Here is a 20,564-nt window from a genome sequence, read left to right as displayed (position 1 = left end):
ATCAAACATTCTGACTGTTGATTTCAGCAGCAATCAGACTGATGGACCTCAAGATCAATGCTGCTGGACTACAAACATCACATCAGGACTTCAAAAGCTCTGCACACACACGTGCTCACACACACACACACACACACACACACACACACACACACACACACACACACACACACACACACAGGATCTGAATCTATACTATCCATTATTAACATGTTTCCTGGCAGACAAAGACACAGGTAGATGATAAAATATAGAGAAATAAAAGACAAAATAAGAAAAGGTTAAATTATTGAATTCAGTTTCGCTCTCAACACGAGACTGAGAGAGAGAGAGAGAGAGGGAGAGAGAGAGAGAGAGAGAGAGAGAGAGAGAAGAGAGAGAATGAAATTGTTTTTTTGGGAGGAAGGTGAAAAGTAGGTTAGAAAAGAAAGGCAAGGTGAGAGAGAAAGTGCGGCATCAAAGAGAGAAAGTTGAACAAAGTCAGCGACACGCCAGGAAGTCGACTCGTGCGACATGGGAGAGAAAAAAAAACCTCAGCCACATCAGAACGCATCACAGCGCCGCCATCAAACCAAAGCTCAGAGAGAGAGAGAGAGAGAGAGAGAGAGAGAGAGAGAGAGAGAGAGAGAGAGAGAGAGAGAGAGAGAGAGAGAGAGAGAGAGGTATGAAGGTGAACCTGATGGGGGAGAGGAAGGAAGGAATTGGAGAGGAGGAGAGGAAACTTGTAAGAGAAAGACAAACTCAGAAAGGAAAAAAAAGAAAACGCTAAAGAGGAAAACCAGGAAAGAATGAATGATGTGATGGAGGAAGAAAAAGAAATGAGGCTGGGAAGAAAGAAGGAAAACAGCAGGATGGAGGAAGGAAAGAAAGCAACAAAAAAGGGAGGAAGAGAGAAAAATAAAGAAGGGACTAGCAGGACACTGTAAGGGAAAGGTGGTGCCACTTTACATGTCTGGATTTGTTCCCAATTCTATAAAAATTATGTTAAAATACAGCATTTATATTCATACATATGTTATACTAGTGTTGCATGTTGAAATACTTCCAATTTAGGAGTGTTTTGCACTTCTAAATTGGAAATATTTCAAAATGCAGCACAATAAAACACGTCTTTTTCATGCATATTTCTGCAAACTTCTACAAACAGTATTAGTGGGTTTTTTTGGTCCTCTATCTGGAGTTTATTGCAGTTCACATTCACAAATTCACAGTTGAGTGTGAGAGAGGTAACTAGTGTACTAGTGTACTAGTTGCATGATACATATTTGAGAAAAATCCCTGTTAAAGTTGTTACTTCGAGTGTGAGGTGACTGCAGAGGAGATAATCTCATTTATAATTTGTTATTTTTTGTTGCTATTAAACATTATTACCATCTACTGGATTTAAAAGATGCATGGTTTTTATTTCAGCGATATGAAATGCTCTGCTTTGTAACGTTAACACGAGCAAAAAACAATTTGTGTAAGTAAAAATGTAGGAGAAAGAAGACAGGAGGGGAGGAAGAGAGGAGGAGATACTGAAGGAAAGAGAGCAGAGATAATAGAAGAGGAGAAAGGGAGGATGTTGGAGAAGGAAAAAGAAAAAACAGTTCCACAATCTGCAGAAATATTCAGGGTTGCCACATCCTGAGAAATCCCCCTTTTAAGGTCAGAAGTCTAAAAGTTATTCATAAAGTTGCTGAGCAAATCTTAAGTGGATGACAGGTTAGAAGGGAGGAGAAGGGAAAATGGTAAAAGAGGACATGGAAGAGAAAAAGAAGGAAGGAGGGAAAGAAGGAGATGAAGGAAGAGTGGAAACGATACAGCAGAGAGGTAAAGATGGGAAGCAGGAGGTGAAGATGAAGAGAGGGAGAAAAAAGGGGGATGAGCGGAAAGACAGAGGGTGGGAGAAAGAAAAAAGAGGGAAAACATGAGTTGTAATGGAGAAAAGGAGGAAGAAAGGATTAAGAAGGAAAAAAGAGAGAAGAAAGAGACGTTGGAGAGAAAGGAAAGAATATAAGGACCGGAGAGGAGAGGAGAGGAGGAACAAGCAAAGGTACAAGAAGAAATGGAAAAATGACAGGATAGAGAAGGAGAAAGGGAAGAATGGAGAGACGGTGTGGAGGAGGTGAAGTAAAGCAGAAGAGGGAGAAAAGAGGAGGAGAAGAGGAGGATTTATGTGTTTTTCGAGCCGTCCTGTCTGAAGGACGGACCTCGGGCGAGTCAGCACACCTGCTACACCTCCACTCTCTCTCTCTCTCTCTCTCCGCCATAAATCCTCTGACCAACATGTTTACATCTCTTTATTATTCCTTTGTTCCTCTTCTCTCTCTCTCCCTCTCTCTCTCTCTCTCTCTCTCTCCACACTATTATTATCACAAGTCCTCCAAAAACATGAAGTGTTTGCACTAACCAGATCCTGTTAAAAACATTAAATTCTCCTCAGAGACACTGAAGACATGATTGATTCTGCTGAGACCAACGGTCACGTGACAAATATTCACTGAGAATCTGTTTACACAGAGCAGAGAGGAGAGGACAGGAGAGGCTGTTTACACAGAGCAGAGAGGAGAGGACAGGAGAGGCTGTTTACACAGAGCAGAGAGGAGAGGACATATTTATAAATATGGTACCTTTTTAATAAATCCAGGTAGCCTATAGGTAGGTAGACCTTCTGTAAACTAGAATACTTTGGTTTTTGAAGTAAAACACAATCCACGCTAGCTAGCACACTAGCCGCTAGCTGCTATATGTTTAGCATTGAGGTGATACTTGAGGCTGGATGTGAATTCCTTGTTGCCTAGCAACACAACCATGCTCTTATGGACGCTTCCATCCGTTGGTTTTTAGTAACTAAATGTCCCATCATCCACGGGGCCAACCAAAGGTCTCATCAGCTTCTTCCTTCATGTTCACTGTGGTTTGTTGTTGTCTCAACTCATCAACGCTAGTTGGTGCTCCAGTATAATCGCTCCTCCTGAAACTCATCCAGTGAGAAACGTTCCGTGCTATAAAATATATACATATATATATATATATATATATATATATATATATGTGTTTTGCAGTGAAATACAAGAACACAGAGAGGAAAATGCAAAAAGAGCAAAAAAAACTCCCCGAAACAGCTTGTTGGGGTTAAACTACAGCATGTTTTCTCCCTGACCGGAGAGGTCGTCTCCATCGAGCCGCTCGAAGCATCTTCAGCCAGCTGATGGACAGACAGACAGACAGACAGACAGACATACAGACAGAGAGACAGACAGACAGACAGAGAGACAGACAGACAGACAGACAGACAGACGTCCTGTTTGTTCTGCAGATAATCACACACACGTTCCTCTGCAACAAACAACCAAACTACCACTCTGCTCCCTCCATTTTCTATTGTCCCTCACCAAACACACACAAAACACACACACACACACACACACACACACACACTCTCGCAGAGCTTAAGTACTATTTGAATAACAGCAGCTCCCTGGTGTGTGTGCAGGGTAAAGTGATGCAGGCTGCGGTGGGCGAGCTCTCTCTGGTGCATCTGTCTCTTTTAGTTTACAACCACTCTGCACATGCACACACACACACACACACACACACACACACTATAAACACACATCACAGGTAACCCTGCTCATGCGCATGTAAACACACATTTCCACAGAGATACACACACATTTAAACATAATCGAACCAAACACACACACACACACACACACACACAATAAAAGAAGCCTACTTTACATGTTCATGTATGGTTGTACACACACACACACACACACAGCTGTAAGCAGAGTAGACAGGTGGAGTGTATATCAGGGGCCTCTGTGGCCACACAGCTCCTCCACCATTTATCTCAATTTCACCTTCTAGACACACACACACACACACACACACACACACACACACACACACACACACATAACATTAGAAATACCCCCAGCCAAAGAAGAGACGTACACACACTCCTCTGTTGTGTTTACTCCAGGGGGAAACGCTGCGTTCTGATTGGCTGCGAGGTGTCTGTTAGAATCACACGTGTTCACTTCAAACATCAAATGAAATGTAAAACACACACTCAGCTCCCCCACGGAGCCGCAGTGGTACGGTCCGTTGGCTCGTCTGAATCAGAGTGAAAATTATACTTTTGGTTTTTTTTTGCTTTCACAATGCAGAAGATTTGCAGAGAAACTGCATGAAGGCGGAGGAAAGGCTGGAAATATACTACCGGTCAAAAGTTTTAGAACAGCCCAATTTTTCCAGTTTTTTATTGAAATTCAAGCAGTTCAAGTCAAATGAACAGCTTGAAAGGGTCCAAAGGTAAGTGGTGAACTGCCAGAGGTAAATAAAAAAAGGTAAGCTGAACCAAAACTGGAAAATATGTACATTTCAGAATTATACAAGTAGGCCTTTTTCAGGGAACAAGAAATGGGTTAACAACTTAACTCTATGGAGGTCTTGGGATATTTTGTCCATTTTTGAATTCTTTTCATGTCTTTGTAAGTCATTTTGTGTCTTTTTTTGGTCACTTTGTGTCTTTTGGTGTCTTTTTTTGTCATTTTGTGTCTTTTTTTGGTCATTTTGTGTCCTTTTTTTTAGTCCTTTGGTCCAACAAAAAATGTGATTTTGAATCTTTTTTTTACTTTCAAAACACTATCATGCTCAATAAAGAATTTTAAATGTTGCAAATGTGCATTAATTTCTGAGTACACTGAGACATTAAACTGCATCATTTTCAATTAAATTCTGGAAAAGTTGGTGTGTTCTAAAACTTTTGACCGGTAGTGTATACTTGCATATATTTGTTTTTTATATCATATTGGTTGTTAAGATGACGGTTGAGAATGTTAACATGGAAGTAAACAAAGCAACACGGAGCTAAACGCAGCATGAAATATGACCTCAAATCTGCACTGATCTATCATGTGCACCAATCCTTATCTCCTCCAATTTATCACAAATTATTTTATATTTTATTCAGTCTGGACAGTGGCGACCTGTCAATCAGGATAAAGGCACAGCAATGTGTACTTACTAACTTGTTTTTGGGTGTTTTGTCTCATAAAAAAGTTAACTGAAACCTGAAAAAAATGATTGCGCCAATGTGATTTATTCTTGACAGATAAAGTGTTTATCTTCTAAAAACTTCCAAACATCTCACAACGAATATGAAACCAAATTAACAGAGGATTGGGTCAAAAAACTGAATTATTCCAACTTTATGTGCGACCGTGTAACTAAAGCTGTCAGAAAATCGTCCTGCAGTAAAATGTGGAATATTTATAGCGTAAATTTGCAAAAAAAAATGCAAACATCCAAGTATATATATATATATTACCTTGCCTCTGCACTGATCCATCATGTGCATGAATCAATTCTGAGTAAAGCTGATTTATAATCTGTGATTTTAAAAGAATTCACTGATATGAACCTGACATTTCCTGCTAGAAATATATTTTTATGCATTACTGTCACATTTTGAACTGGAATAAAAACAATAATGCAAGAAAAAAAAATCCACATTTTCATGCACAGCATTGTTTAAATATTTCATTGTTAAATATTATAGTTATTTAAATGTTTTTATGTGTAATCTGTCTTTTAAAAAATTTCACATTTTAAACATTTTTTTTATTACAGAGTTATTAAAATGATCAGTTGCTCCGACAGTTTAGGAGAAATAAACACGCTGCTGCAGCTCAGCGCTCCTCCAGTTTATCAGATGTTTGTCAAAAGGCCTCAGTTCTCAGGGTGTGTGTGTGTGTGTTTGTGTGTGTGTGTGTGTGTTGTGTGTGTGTGTGTGTGTGTGTGTGTGTGTTTATATACGGCCTACATGGTGTTAAGCTCGTCCTATAATGAGCTATTAACTGCTGTCTCCTTTCAGCTCTCCGCCTGACTCCGACACAAATCCCTCTTTTATTCTCCAGTACTGTAATCCAACACACACACACACACACACACACACACACACACACACACTCACACACACACACACACACACACACACACACACACACACACACACGGGAACATAAAAACACCACAGCATCAAACCACAATGCATCAGTTCATATCCTGGTGTCAAATCCCTTCTTCACTCTGTTCACTGACAGAAGAGGAGGAGGAGGAGGAGAGGAGGAGATGGAAGAGGAGGAGGAGGGGAGATGAGGAGGAGAGGAAAGGAGGAGAGAGGACGAGGAGACGAGAGAGGAGGAAGAAGGTAGAGAGGAGGAGAGAGGAGAGGAGAAGAGGAAGAAGGGGAGGAGGAGGACGGAAGAGGAATGGAGAGGAGACAAGAGGAAAGAGGAGGAGGAGGAGGAGAAGGAGGGAGAGGAGGAGGAGGAGGAGTGAGAGGAGGAGGAGGAGGAGAGAGAGAGAGGAGGAGAGGAGGAGAAGAGAAGAGGAGGAGAGGAGGGGGAGTGAGTAGGAGGAGGAGGAGAGAAGAGGAGGAGGAGGAGGGAAGAGAGGAGGAGGAGGAGAGATGAGGAGGAGAGGAAAGGAGGAGGAGAATGATGAGGAGGAGAGAGGACGAGGAGAGGAGACGAGAGGAGAGGAGGAAGAAGGTAGAGAGGAGGAGATGATGAGGAGAGAGGAGAGGAGAAGAGGAAGAAGGGGAGGAGGGGAAGGAGGGAAGTAAAAAGAGGAGGAGGAGGAGGAGTGAGAGGAGGAGAGGAGGAGAAGAGAGAGGAGGAGAAGAGGAGAGGAGAAGAAGAGAAGAGGAGGAGGAGAGGAGGAGGAGGAGGAGGAGGAGGAGAGAGAGGAGGAGAAGAGGTAAGGAGGAGAAGAGAAGAGGAGGAAGAGGAGGAGAGGAGAAGGAGAGGAGGAGAAGAGAAGAGGAGGAGCAGGAGGAGGAGAGGACAGGAAGAGGGAGGGAGAGGAGGAGGAGGAGGAGGAGGAGGAGCAGGAGGAGGAGAGGACAGGAAGAGGAGAGAGAGGAGGAGGAGGAGAGGAGGAGGAGAGAAGAGGAGGAAGAGGAGGAGAGGGGAGGAGGAGGAGGAGGAGGAGAGAAGAGGAGGAAGAGGAGGAGAGGGGAGGAGGAGGAGGAGGAGGAGGAGGAGGAGGAGGAGGTGGAGGAGAGGAGGAGGATAGAAGAGGAGGAAGAGGAGGAGGAGGAGGAGGAGAGGAGGAGGATAGAAGAGGAGGAAGAGGAGGAGGAGGAGGAGGAGAGGAGGAGGAGGGAAGAGGAAGAGAGAGGAGACAAGAGGAAAGAGGAGGAGGAGGAGGAGGAGGAGAGAGAGGGGGAGAAGAGGAAAGGAGGAGAAGAGAAGAGGAGGAGGAGAAGAGAAGAGGAGGAGGAGAGAGAGGAGGAGGAGGAGAGAATTAACCAACACACACAATGCAGTAAACACACTCAGATATAAAGAGAGCTGAGAGACTCTCACACACACACACACACACACACACACACACACACACACACACACACACACTGACAGACACCAACAGTCTGCTGTGACGTCTTTTCAAACACACTGTTTCGTTTCTTTAGAGTCTTTAGAGTCTCAGGTTTGAACCCTGAAGTCACAGAAATCAAATCTCACAACACAAGAACCATTAAATGAAGCCCCAGCGTCACAAAGGGTCAAACGTTTGATTTCCACCTCTAGTTCTGCTGCTAAAACAACGTTAAATTATCAGATTTATTCTTCATCAGGGACGTAGAACAGACGTCAGCTCATCCAACTGTCAAACTAACAAACAAATTATCTGTAAAATAACTTTACTGTGAATTTCTCACTTGATTTATGACCTCAGTAAAGATTTTTCGATAACGCTTTATATTAAGGTCCTTGTAATAACCATTCATTAACAAGTAATAAGGCCCTTGAAAGTCCTTATAAGATGCTTATTAACATTACTGTGTTACAGAATTAACTGACACCTGTTAATGAAAGAGTGACAGCAGCCAGAGGTGGACTGAAATTTCTGTCCTCGAACAGAAAGCATTTTTGGCAAAACCATAATACCTATCATTGATCCGACTTCACTTTGAGCGTCCTGAGTTCTTCCTGAACGTCTACATATGTTTTTTTTAAGAAAAATGAAAAAATAGCTTTGTTAGAGCGATCTAAAAAAACTGTTACATCTTCCCTTTTTCCGAAATCTTCCTGCGTTTTTAATATGGCAGCCAATGAGGCTGTTGGTGGTTTTGGTGGCGAATCTGTGCGTCCTACGCCCAAACTATAACTCTGACAGCTTTACCAGAGGATTGTGAGTGAGAAGACTAATTTTCCTACGTTTCTATGTATAAATTATTTCTGTAGAGTGGAATTTGCGGCCTGGAGCGCAGTTTTCAAATTTATTTTTTGACAGTTTTTTCTCTCCCTCTACACTCTGGCGATGATGTCACACACTGTGACACGAACATTCCGTGCAATACACACCCATTATAATCTCAGAATTTCTCCAAAAATGATCATGGTCATTGAACAGGGATTGATAAAAAACTATATGACCTATCGAAACGTGGATTAATACACCAATACACAAGACTTGTGTCTACTGTTTAAAGTTTAAATGGAGTCTCTTGGTGAAATTATGCCGGAGGAGTAGACGTTTAAAAACCTCCAATTATTGTTCTTTTTCGCTCATTTTTTGTCGCCCGTCCCATTCATTTTAATGCAAAATTTTGGGCAGTTTTTCGCGACTTACGTCGCGAAAAATTCATATTCTGTAGAGAAAAGTAATAGCACATAATTTGTCCTGCAACTCTTCAAGTTGTAGGACTAGTAGTGGGACGAAATTGCGTCAGGAAGAGGAAGAAGAAGAAATCCACAGTATAACAGTAGTGCAGCACTGGTCCCTACAGCTATTGCTGTTCTGGCAACCACAGCTGCTGGTTTTTTACCGTAAAAACAACAGGTTTGTTTTTACAGTGTGCTCATCTCCAACACACACCCACACACAGACACACACGACTACCACTTCTACTTCTACGACTACGGCTACGAGGAGCGCAGACACAACGTTACCATGGTGAGGAGGTGTGCTGCTGGCCGGCCAGGTGAAGCGTCTTGGGCCGGGCGGCGGCGCAGCTGCCTGCGTTAGCCGGCCGCTCCCAGTACGGGTCACTGCGAAACACAGAAAACACGTGAAGAGCGAGTTTAACGACAGCCGGAAGAGAAAACAGCCAGGGGAGAGAAGAAGAAGGAGAGACAAAATAAAGGAGAAACCAACAAGAAGGAGAACAGATAGAGAAGCAGGTAAATCAAAAGAGATGCAACAAGAAGAAGCATAAAGTGAAATAAAAGGTATCAAACACAGGAAAATGCAAGTTAAATAAGCAGCAAATCATATTCAGTCTGACTCCATGTGAACAGTTGGGCATTTTAACTCAGTGAGCAATAAAAAAAAAACCTTCCTGACCCTCTAATGAGCTTCTGAGATCTTAAAAATTAGTTGTTTGTTGACTATGAAACCTCAAACGGATTGATTAAAACACCTTAACAAGGAGCGACTCAGTCACTACGAACTGTTAAATGTTAGTTCAGATATTCAGAACTTTATCTTAAAATAGAACACCTTTTTTGTCACTATACGCATGTACAATGACATTAAAAGCTGGCTCCAAAAAGCAGTGCAACAGTAAATAAAATATATAAAATAAGAAATATACATTATAAATATAGGCAGGGAAATAAACGTTGAGGAGATCCAAACATTCCCAAAGGTAATATATAAATGTCACTGTGAATTGTGTATAAATTGTGTATAAATTGTGCACAAAATGCAGTTTTTGCAGCAATAAAAACTCCAGGAGTCCCATTAGGATTGTACTAAAAACTTGTATCTGTTGAGAAATTCAGGCCCAGAAAACACACCGTTTATCGCAGAGAGAAACCTTAAAAACAGATGTTATCGTCAGAGTTTGAACTTTCCGACGGTCCTTGAATGTGTCATTGGTTACAAAAGTTATAAAAAGTGATATTTGTGTCAGAATCTCTTTATTCTCCATGTGTCATTTAAAATAAAGTGTTTGCACTAACCAGATCCTGTTAAAAACATTAAATTCTCCTCAGAGACACCCTGAAGACATGATTGATTCTGCTGATAAATGGTGCACAAAATACAGTTTTTACAAAAAAAGGGAGGTAAACATGAGATGTGTTGTACTACAAGCTGTTTCTAATCGTTTTACAGACTGTGCAGACGTGTTTGAGATTCTGTTTCTACCAGCCAGACATCCATTAACTTCCATTCATTTCTGTACTGTATGAAAAGCTATTAGCACTTTAACTGTGTGATCCATCACACTGAACATTCATTCATTCCTGTAATATTAAGAGGGAACAAAGTGCAGACTATTCTGTTCTGCACACAGGTGTCTTTTACAGCAGGGACAATGGACACATGACGGACATGTCTCCATCACTTTAAAAGCAAGTAAAAAATGTTCTTTAAAAGTAGTACAGAGAGATCTCAGGCATGTTTTGAAAGTGCTTAAAGTTTTGAACGTGAGCAAACATGTTCCTGAAACACTTTTGAGCTATAAAAAGTCCACACATAGGCTCCGTTTACACGAGGACGGTCTGAACAGAAGACGCAAAAGTGGCGTCGCGTCTTCACTTTTTATTCTGCGTTTAGACGAGCGTTTTCAGGAGGAAATCTGCTGCATACGGTGACGCAAAAGTGTGTGAAATTGGATTGTATGCAGCCAGGCGGCATTATTTTGCTGGTTAAAGTTACAGGAGTTTACATGCTATGTGATATAAAAATAATTAAAAAAAATGATAATTGTCTTCCATTCGATGTTCAAAAGCTTCTAGAGAAAAAAAAACGTTTCTAGAGCATGAATGTTGATAGAGAACTGATGCAGTGTTGGAGACAGGGCTCTGTTCATTCCTATGAAAGTTGCTCAGTGGTGGAAGAAGCCAAAAAATGTTACTTCTGTGCATAAAAATAGTTGAATCTTCTCTGGCTTTTCAGCATCCGTATGTACTCAGCTAAGTTAAATGATAATAAAAGATTTTAATCATGCAGCTCTTCTTGAATTTCCAAATTTTAATCTACTGGAGGATTCAAAGTCTGATAGTGTAATGAGTCATTTTGTTGAGGTTGTGACATTAAAAAAATGATATGTGCTGATTTACAGATGCTCTTTTCCATCGTAAGTTTATGGAAAAAGTATTTGAGGCCCAGTGGCATCACGTGAAGGATGCATAAATTGTAACTCCATCGTTTTTGTCAAATTGTCTTCAAAGCGTGGTGCTGTTCCTCTGGGTTTGGTCTCCACCATTATTTTATAATGTGAAGCATTAAAGAAGCTGCCGGTGTGCCGTGTTTCCATTAACACTGAACAATATGACTCTGGTACAAACATAGCAGTTATACAAGCTAGATTTCAGTTAAAACCAGGTTCATGATGCAGCTTTCTTGAGTCCTGACAGCTGATCTGATAATGCCCGTGTTGAGTCAGACTCTGTGTCTCGTCTCAAACGTTGCTGTACAATCAGTAAAGTAGAGCCACCTCATGTAGAACAAACCTTTCTTCTTTCTTTCTACCTTTTTATTGTTTTGTTTTTTGACTGCAGCGAGCGAGCGCTGGGGCTCGTAGTCATGCATCAAGAGATCAAATCTAAAAGTAATACAATCTCTGGACGTACATCTGGCTGGTTTAATTTGAAAACCAACTCTCTCTCTCTCTCTCTCTCTCTCTCTCTCTCTGCAGCTTTAAAACAGAAATAAGTTATGCCGCCGGTGCCCTCGCCTCACCCTCCTGACAAGAACAATAGCGGCCGGCTCGCCTCAGAAAACTGTGTTTTACAATAATACTCGTCCACAAAGCAAGACCGACAATGTCAATGGTTTTATGGTGCGCTACACAGTGCAGCTAATGTTCTCCTGCAGCCAGCGCCGCTCCACTGCCTCTCCCTCGCTCTCTCCTCCTCCTCCCTGTCTCTCCCGGTGTCTCTCGCCCTCTTTCCGCCTCCTATTTTTCCCTCTTCTTCTCTTTTTATTCTCCTCGGCTCTCCCTCCCTCGCTCTCTCTCCCTCTCTCTCTCTCTCCGTATGAAAAATCCATTCCGGCATGAGTTTTGACAGCCTGTCTTTGGTGGGTGTGTAAAATTCAAATAATTCACTGTGCATAGACAGTCACTTTGGGGCTGCTTTGTATTTTGTATTTGACTCCGTGTCACTTCGCCTGCCTGTCGAGTCCCCGGCTGCAGCGTTAAGCTTTAAAAAAGAGAAGAAAAAACACCTCCAAACTGGAGCTTTAGTTATTTTTTAGGAATATTTCCAGCAGCAGGAGCTGTTTGAGCTGACCAGCTGTGGTGGCAGGTTGGTCTCCAACAACAGCTCTGAGTTTTATTCAAGGACAGCCGGGAGGAACACTGCAAACAGTTTAATGTAACCTCTTAAAACTTCAGTTATACAGTATTCAGACTGTTGACCTTTGTTATTAATCCTCTTTTTCTGTATCACTTTATTTCAGCTTTTCATTAAAGAGCAACTCTACAAGTTTTTACTGTTTGGCAGTTTAGTTTTTTATTTTTGGAGGCCAAAATCTTTATCCTCTAGGAGAAAGATTTGCCTCATTGCAGAACATAAACGTTTCTGATGCTGACATGTTTTGTTCAGCAGGATAATCTTCACAGATGAATTCCACTTTTATGATGTTAATGCAGCTGACAGAAATAAAAAGCTACATAAGCCTGTTTTGACCGAGTACTTTCTGAGTACTTTTTGGAAAGCGGGTGTTTTGGCTCCACCCACTAAGTACCTACCCGAGGCAGGTACTTTCTGAGTTAAAAGTCAAAGTCAAAGTCAAATTTATTTATATAGCGCATTTACAGACGGCTGAGCCGCACCAAAGTGCTTCACATAAAAGTGCAAAAAGTGCAATAAAATACAGAATTGACAAAGGTAAAAAAAGAGACTAAACTAAACAAAACAAAACAAAACAAACAAACAAACAAAAAAACTACACCGTGAAGGTGGGCGGAGCCTCTCTCCCAAGCCACACCCATAGCGTCTCACTAGAGGGAAAAGTACCTAATGGAAACACACTTATTGTTTCTTTCGCCTGTTTGCCAGAGAATGAATCTTGTAGGCATCACCGGTAATAAATAATATTTCTGGCCCTAGAGAATGCCATAAATTTTGTTTTGTTTATATTAGGTACCAGCTTGAGACGACCTAATGCATCTTGCAAGCCGTTAAATGAGAGTTGCATAAATAACAGTGTCATCTGCATACAGATGGGCCTGACAGCCACTCAGAGATTGGATGATATCATTGACATAAATAGTGAATAAGACGGGACCCAGGTTTGACCCTTGTGGAACGCCTTCTGTAGAGGCTAAAACAGGCCTTGAAACCGTGACGAGGACTAATGAGAGAGTTCCCGTCTGTGTCGGGCGTTATGACCTTTAACAGCCACCGTAGTCTCATTTAGCAGCCATCTTTTTAAGGACACGTAAAAACTTAAAAATTCACAAGTAAAGTGAAGGTATTTGCTAACATATTTTATGTTGTTTTATGTCATATAACAAATCCTTATTTCAGCCTCAAACCACCAGAATCACATTCAGACACACACACACACACACACACACACACACACACACACACACACACACACCCTGATCTCTGCCCTCTGCTGTGTCTCCTATTAACAGGAGGAGACCTCTGGTGAAACGATCTCTATCTGCAGCCCTACGGCCTTTTTTTGTCTTCATCCCTCCATCTTTTCCTCTCCTCCTCCCTCCCTCTCTCTCTTCCTCAAACTGTCCCTCCACTACATCTTCTTATTCTTTCAATTCATCTTTATTTCTTTCTTCTTTCCTCCACTTTCCTCCCTTACATCTTTATCCATTACTTACTTCTTCTTCTCCTCTCTCTCTCCTTTTCCTTCTCCCTACATCATCTTGTCCTTCTCTCCCTTCCCCATCCTCATCCCTCCTTTCTTCTTTACCTCCATCCACCTACTTCATGCCATCCCTTTCTTGCATCCCTCCTTCTTTCTCCTCCCTTCTCTTCTTCTATTTTCCTCCCTTTTCATCTTTATCCATCACTCATTCATCGTCCCTTTTTTCTTTGTTATATTTTCTCACTTTTTCCTCCTTTATTTCTCCTCCCTCATCCCTCCTTTTTCCCTATCTCGTTTCCCATCCCTTTCTCACATCCCTAGATCCTTGAATTATCCCTCTCTCTCACTCTGTTTTCCTCCATCATCTCTCCTCCACTCCTCTTCCTTCCCTCATTCCCTCACTACTTCTTTTCCCTCTTTCTTCTTAACTCCCTAGTCCCTTCATCCCTCCTTTCTTCCTCCATATACTTCCTACCATCCTCTCTCTCCCTCTTTGTCTCTTTAGGCATAAATCATCTTTTTCCCCTCCTTTTCTCATATCCCTCCTTCTTCGTATTCTTTTAATTTTTCCTTTCAATCCCTCTCTTCTGCTGTTCTTTCCCTCTCTCTTCTCATCTTACTCCTCCTCTCTAGTCATCGAATTCTTAAATCATAACTTCATCCCTCCTTTTTCTTTCCATTCATCAATATGCTTCCTGGCATCCTATCTCTCCCTTTCCTCCATTTTTACCTTATTCCATCTCCCCACCTTCCCCCTTCTCCATCTCATCCTTTTATTATTCTTTCATCCTTTTCTATCTCTTTATCTTGTTCTCTCCTTCCATTTCTGGTCCCTAACATCTCTCTCATCCCATTTCACTTTCACTGCCAATCCCTCTTTCCTCTTCTTACACATCTCTCTCTCTCTCTCTCTCTCTCTCTTACCTTCCTAAACTCCTCTCTTTCCCTTCTCTCTCCCCCTCCTCTCTTTTGTCTCCACTCCTCTATCATCCCTCCATCCTCTCTTTCAGCAATCTGTCCATTAGTTCCAGATTGATGCCTTCAGGTGTCTCGCTGTCATTTTGGAAAGTGGACGAGTAACTGCACTTCATCAAACACACACACAATCAACTAAATAAACACTACAACTGGAGGCACACAACACTACACACACACACACACACACACACACACACAAACACACATTGGAACACAAGTAGAAATTCAATAACCTGAGTATAAACACAGTCGCTTGCTCACGCACGCCGACACACACTAAAAGACAGACTCATGGGTAAATGCACACTGAAATGCACATAAGCAAGTAAACAAACACACACACATACATGCACACACAAGGTACAAATACACACTCCATCAGGCCAAAATGGCAGTGGTGGGAGGCAGTACAATGGGTATTGCCGGGCGCCGGCAGAGCTAAATTGCAGACAGCGAAGGGGAGATCTGGGCCATTTTTCAAGGCCGACTATATATTACAAATTGGCTACCAGGGCATTGTCTTAGAATACACACACACACACACACACACACACAAAGTGAAAAACTAATCCTGGCTTGTCCTGTTGGAGCCCACAGAGCCGCAGAAATCTGCCCTTTTCCCTCTTTTTCGACAATTTCCCCGGAATAAACCATGTGATTGAAAATGTGTCAGTTTAGCGAGCAGCGTCGACACCACACATACACACACACACACACACACACACACACACACACATACATAACACACACACACATACACAAACACAATAAATACACACACTCCTGGTCCCCTGTTTACCAGTAACCCCTCCGTTTGTTATGAGAATGTTCAAATACTTCCAGGGCAGGGTCAAATACACACACACACACTCACACACAGGTAACACAGGTAACAGACACACACACACACACACACACACACACACTCTGTCCCAGCTGGTCAGGATGTTTTGGTCCAGGTTTAGCTGGTCAGTCTTGCTCCAGTGCTGCAGTAAAGCTACATGAGGGTTTAACTCCCCAACTGAATCCTGCAGATACAAAAGAGTGTGTGTGTGTGTGTGTGTGTGTGTGTGTGTGTGTGTGTTCTTTACCTTCTCTGTAAGGACCACATTGAGCTTTAGATCTTAGGAGTGGAACATGTTTAGAATCGAGGACCTTGTCTGAGCAGTGAAGACATTTGGACAGTTTGACGGACAGGTGAGTGTTTTTTTAAGGAACTGAGTGTTTTTGAAAAGTTTGAAGACATTTCGGATTATTGAAAACAGTTTGTTGGAAAGTTAGAGCAATTTAAAAAGTGATTTATTTTTTTTCGAGCAGAGAAGCAATTTCTAACCTATTTTAGAAATGCATTTGATTTCTGGGTGACCTTTTTGGAACATTTTGTAAAATGCTTTTGGAGGTTTAGACTTCAGGATAAAGATCCAGCTTCAGGTCTCTGCGATGACCTCACAAGCAGGTAGAAATGTATGTTTGTAACAGACGTTATCAGCTCCATTATTGTAGATAGATAATTGGGGGAGATGGCAGTGGATATTTAGGGGGAGACAAGAGGTCAACGGTAGATGTCACAGTCATAAATCTGTAATATTTATGACTTAATTCAAATTGTTGCGGTGTTTGAGGGTTTTAGAAAATCATGATATGAGAATATTATGTCCATTCCCATGCTCAATTATGTCTCATAAATTGCTGCAGCAATTTTTGTGTTGATACCTTTTGTTACACAGATGTGTTGCTAAATTTAACCATTTTTTACTGATAAAATTGGTCAAAAATCCCTGCAAAATTCCACATTCAGACACCAAGATCTTTAGAACAGAAACTTTGGATATTCCTGTAGTTAAATGTTCGCGTTATCAGAGGCTACCCAGAAAACTTATTTCCATCTCCTGTTTAGTCCATTAACTAATTTTCAAAAAAAGACAAAAAACACCTCAAGTGATATTGTGACCTCTGTGCATTTTCAAAAGTGTTTCTATCAAGTTTTTCAGATGTGAATCTTCAAACTGTGCAGAGAAAGTCGTTTCCCATTAGTTGTTTAAGCAATGTTTAGGTTGATACTGTTTATTACACACATTTTGGGGCAAAATGTTGCATTTTTTGTTGAGAATTGTGAAAAAATCCCTTCAGAATCCCACTTCAGACACAAAGATCTTTAGAAAAGCAGAGGGAAATCCATGCTGTGTTTCGAATCCATTTGTTTCTGACGTTTAGTAGTTTTGTGTATTGTATGGCAACACTTGTGCTGTGTTGCCTGTTGAGAAACCCCCTTATTGTGAATCTAATGTCCAAAGCCATCCATCCTCTGAATGCTCTAGGTCTCTAGTTTGTGGTTGTTAAGTTTCATGAGGCTGTGATTATCCTAGAGGTGACAGCAGCTCATTTTACTGCATTGCTCCTGGAACGTTATTGTGGTTGGTACCAATGGATAAGAGGACCCACAATGGAGCCTTGCGGAACTCCACATGTACTTTTTTGCTTGCTAACTTCATTAGAAACCCTGCATTGTTCCACCCAAATTGACATTTGGTTTGCAAGTGTCTGTAAAGAGGAGACTTGTGGGTACAAATAGAACCAATTTTTATTCCGATATCTTGAGATCAGAGGTCAAGAGTCTCCCAATTTATTCCTCTTTTTTTCTGGTGAAATTTGAACTTTTGCCTCGATGCATCTCATAAATGACACTAAGTGAGACGTTCTGTAATGATTATTTAAAGCAGTGGCGCTTTCACTGCTGCTTGTTTCTCTGAATCCTGTCAGGTTCTCCTGTCGGCTGCTTGAATAAAGGATCAGTGAGCTGCAGTTTGTTCTGCAGCAGCAGGGACATAAATGACTGCTGAACGTTTTTAAACAAAGTCTAATATTTAATGTTCTGGGAGGATTAAACCAGCGATTAGTGACATGATCGGACATAACGAGCTGCTGACGTCCTCGCTCTCTACACACACACACACACACACACACACACACACACACACACAGCTCTAAGTCTGCATGTGATTCTGGTTCGCTGCACTCCGCAAACTTTGCAAATATCTAAAATATAAAAACAAAGAAGCAGATTCTGACAATATCAAGTTTTAAACCCGCAGAAAGAGCGCTGGGCTTTGAAGTCAGCAACAACATAAAAGTAACCCCATGATTGGTAAAATTATAGTGCAAAAAAAAAAAAAGGCCTAATAATAATCTTAAAATCATCTCTACATGACTAAAATTCTGTATCCAGGAAAAAGATACAGATAAAAACAACCAAGATCAAAAAGTGTGTCATAAAGATAAGGAAAAAACGGGGGAAAAACGGGATAAAATGTCAAATCATTGTTTGTTATGGACCTGCCGTGGAGGAATTACAATTTCTGAATCCTTCACTTGATGCAGTTGGGCACAAAAAGACTTTTCTCATAGAGTCACATTGTGAAAAAGACGTCTGTAAATCAATAAATAATTTTTATTGATGTCACAACTCCTGCAAAATGACTGACTTCACTATCACAATTTGATTAATTTGGTCCGATAGCATTTTGAAAGTCAAGGAGAGCTGCGTAATTAAATCATTTTGTTGGCGCTCAAGTTTTCTCTATACAGGAAATAGCCAGTTTGGCCCATAAAACTGTGTTTGCTCTTTGGGCCCCATAGCTGCAGAAAACCCATTGAAGATTGGGATATTTTATGTGCATAAGTCAAACTTTTAGGGCTTTTAGGCTCATGCACCACCGATCAACTTTGATATGAATGAATGGAGCCCCACCTCCAACACTGTATCCACTTCTCTGTATATGTTATTCTTTTAGTGTCACAAATCCTGCAAGATTGACACTGATTTCACTATCAAAAATTGATTCATTCTGAACCACCGAGCAACATTCATAGGAATGAACAGGGCTCCACCTCCTTATATGTCTTAATGACTTTTTTAATGTCACAACTCCTTCAAAATGACTCTTTCACGATCAAAATTTGATTCATTTGGTCCAATAACATTTTGAAGGTCTGGAAGAATAAATCAAGATTATACATTTATTATTTCTATTCAAGTTTGCGGCAAACTAAACCATAAGTAGCCGACTTGGCCAGTGGAAGTCGATAGAACATCTAATTCTGTAATTTTACAGACAGAAATCTAACTGTTTTGGCTTCATGCATAAGTGAGCAACTTTCATAGGAATGAACGGGGCTCCACCTCCTTCCACTTATCTGTATATATTACTTTTTTAATGTCACAACTCTTGCAAAATGACTAACTGCACTCCCAAATTCTGATTAATTTGGTCTGAAAACATTTGCTAAGTTTAGACAATCTGTAGAATTATACATTTTTTAAACTCCCATTCAAGTTAGCGTCTGTCACGTTCCAGTGAGTAATGGAAGATCTGGGTAATTTTTCGCACGGCGGTCAAACTTTTGTGGCCTCATGCACCACTGAGCAACTTACATTGGAATGAACAGGGCTCCACCTCCAATGCTAAGTATTTTTATCCATCTCTTTCATAACTGTCCAGAGAACTGAGGCTACTTAGGTTTTGATTTCTGTATTTTGAGATCGAATATGCAAGAAGGAATCCACCAAAATGGCCTCACTCTCGCTCTCATTGTCAATCATTTCCACAGGTTAAAAAGATTCTCCTGGGCCCCTCAAAAACAACGACAACAAACAACAACAACAACAACAACAACAAGCCTAGATACTAGAGAGTCACCTGTTTAGAAACATTATTTCCTCCAGAGGAGCAGCTCAGTGGAACAGCTGCCAGTCACAAGTCAAAGAAAATGGATAAAATGATGCAGGCAAAATATTTGAATATATATACAAATGGTTTATGAAGGGCGATGCAGCAGACAAATCTTTTTGTTATCACTTTGTTATCAACCGTTTAGATATTTGATTATGTATCGGAAGCGTTGTTGCAGATGTTTTAAAGCTTCGGCTGAACTTGACTCTTGTACACTCTGTCCTTTGTGATATTTACTAATGCAGATTTAGTTGTGTCTCTTCTTCTCCATTTCCAAAAGGTTTTGGGAGCCAACATTCAGGACAGATTGTCCCTGTTATCCCCTTCATCCTGGTGTTATTGAACATGTATTTCTAGCACAAACTGAGATAATTATTCCTTTAACCACAGTTCTTTCTAAATGTTTTTGTCTGTTTTCTCTAAAAAAAACCTCCAGCAGCCACAGCCTCATCTCGAGTTAATCATCAGCCCGAGCATGAGAGCAAAAAAAATGTGGCTCAGTTTAGTTTGCACACATTATCAGCAAATAACAAGAATAAATCCAGTGCATGCAACACTTGCGCTGCAGAGCGGTGCATGCGGCCGTAATGGATTCTGTCATTTGAAATGGATGAAGTTCCATTAGAGAGCGGAGCGGTCGCGGCGCTAAGTGTGATGAAGGGCGAAGCTTCAGCATCTCTCTTTTTGTTTTAACAGCGACGCAAAAAAAAAAAAAAAAGAGGAGAGAAGCTGCGTCCTAAAACACTGCAGCTCAGATCCTCTGAGGACAGACAGAACCCTGCTCTCATCAGACACATCTACAGGAGAGAAATCAGCCTAATAGAGACACAAGGAAACAGACAGACGGTGCTCTTATTCTGTAAAAAAAGAGGCCACTTCCTGTCACTCTTACTGTAAATCAACAGCTTTCTTATTGTCACTGTTTCACCTTTTTCTGTCCACTGACACCTTTCTCTCTGCTGCTGTCAAGCCTCTATATCCCTCCCTCTGTCTCAAAGAAAATAAGGTGTACAAAGGGTGACACACACACACACACACACACACACACACACACACATAGCTGAC

General features: G+C 41.2%; 1 protein-coding gene across 1 annotated transcript in view; it reads right to left on the bottom strand.

Annotated features, from left to right (window-relative positions):
• Window positions 1-20,564, bottom strand: part of LOC131987902 (neuronal PAS domain-containing protein 3) — a 425,063-nt gene that overhangs the window by 279,949 nt on the left and 124,550 nt on the right. Inside the window, exon 2 of the mRNA XM_059352818.1 lies at window positions 8,955-9,053. Coding sequence (XP_059208801.1) covers window positions 8,955-9,053 — 99 coding nt within the window. The remainder of the gene's footprint in view (window positions 1-8,954; window positions 9,054-20,564) is intronic.

Source organism: Centropristis striata, chromosome 16 (genome assembly GCF_030273125.1).
Source record: "Centropristis striata isolate RG_2023a ecotype Rhode Island chromosome 16, C.striata_1.0, whole genome shotgun sequence".
Lineage (NCBI taxonomy): Eukaryota > Metazoa > Chordata > Actinopteri > Perciformes > Serranidae > Centropristis > Centropristis striata.
This window is presented reverse-complemented; position numbering and strand designations above follow the sequence as displayed.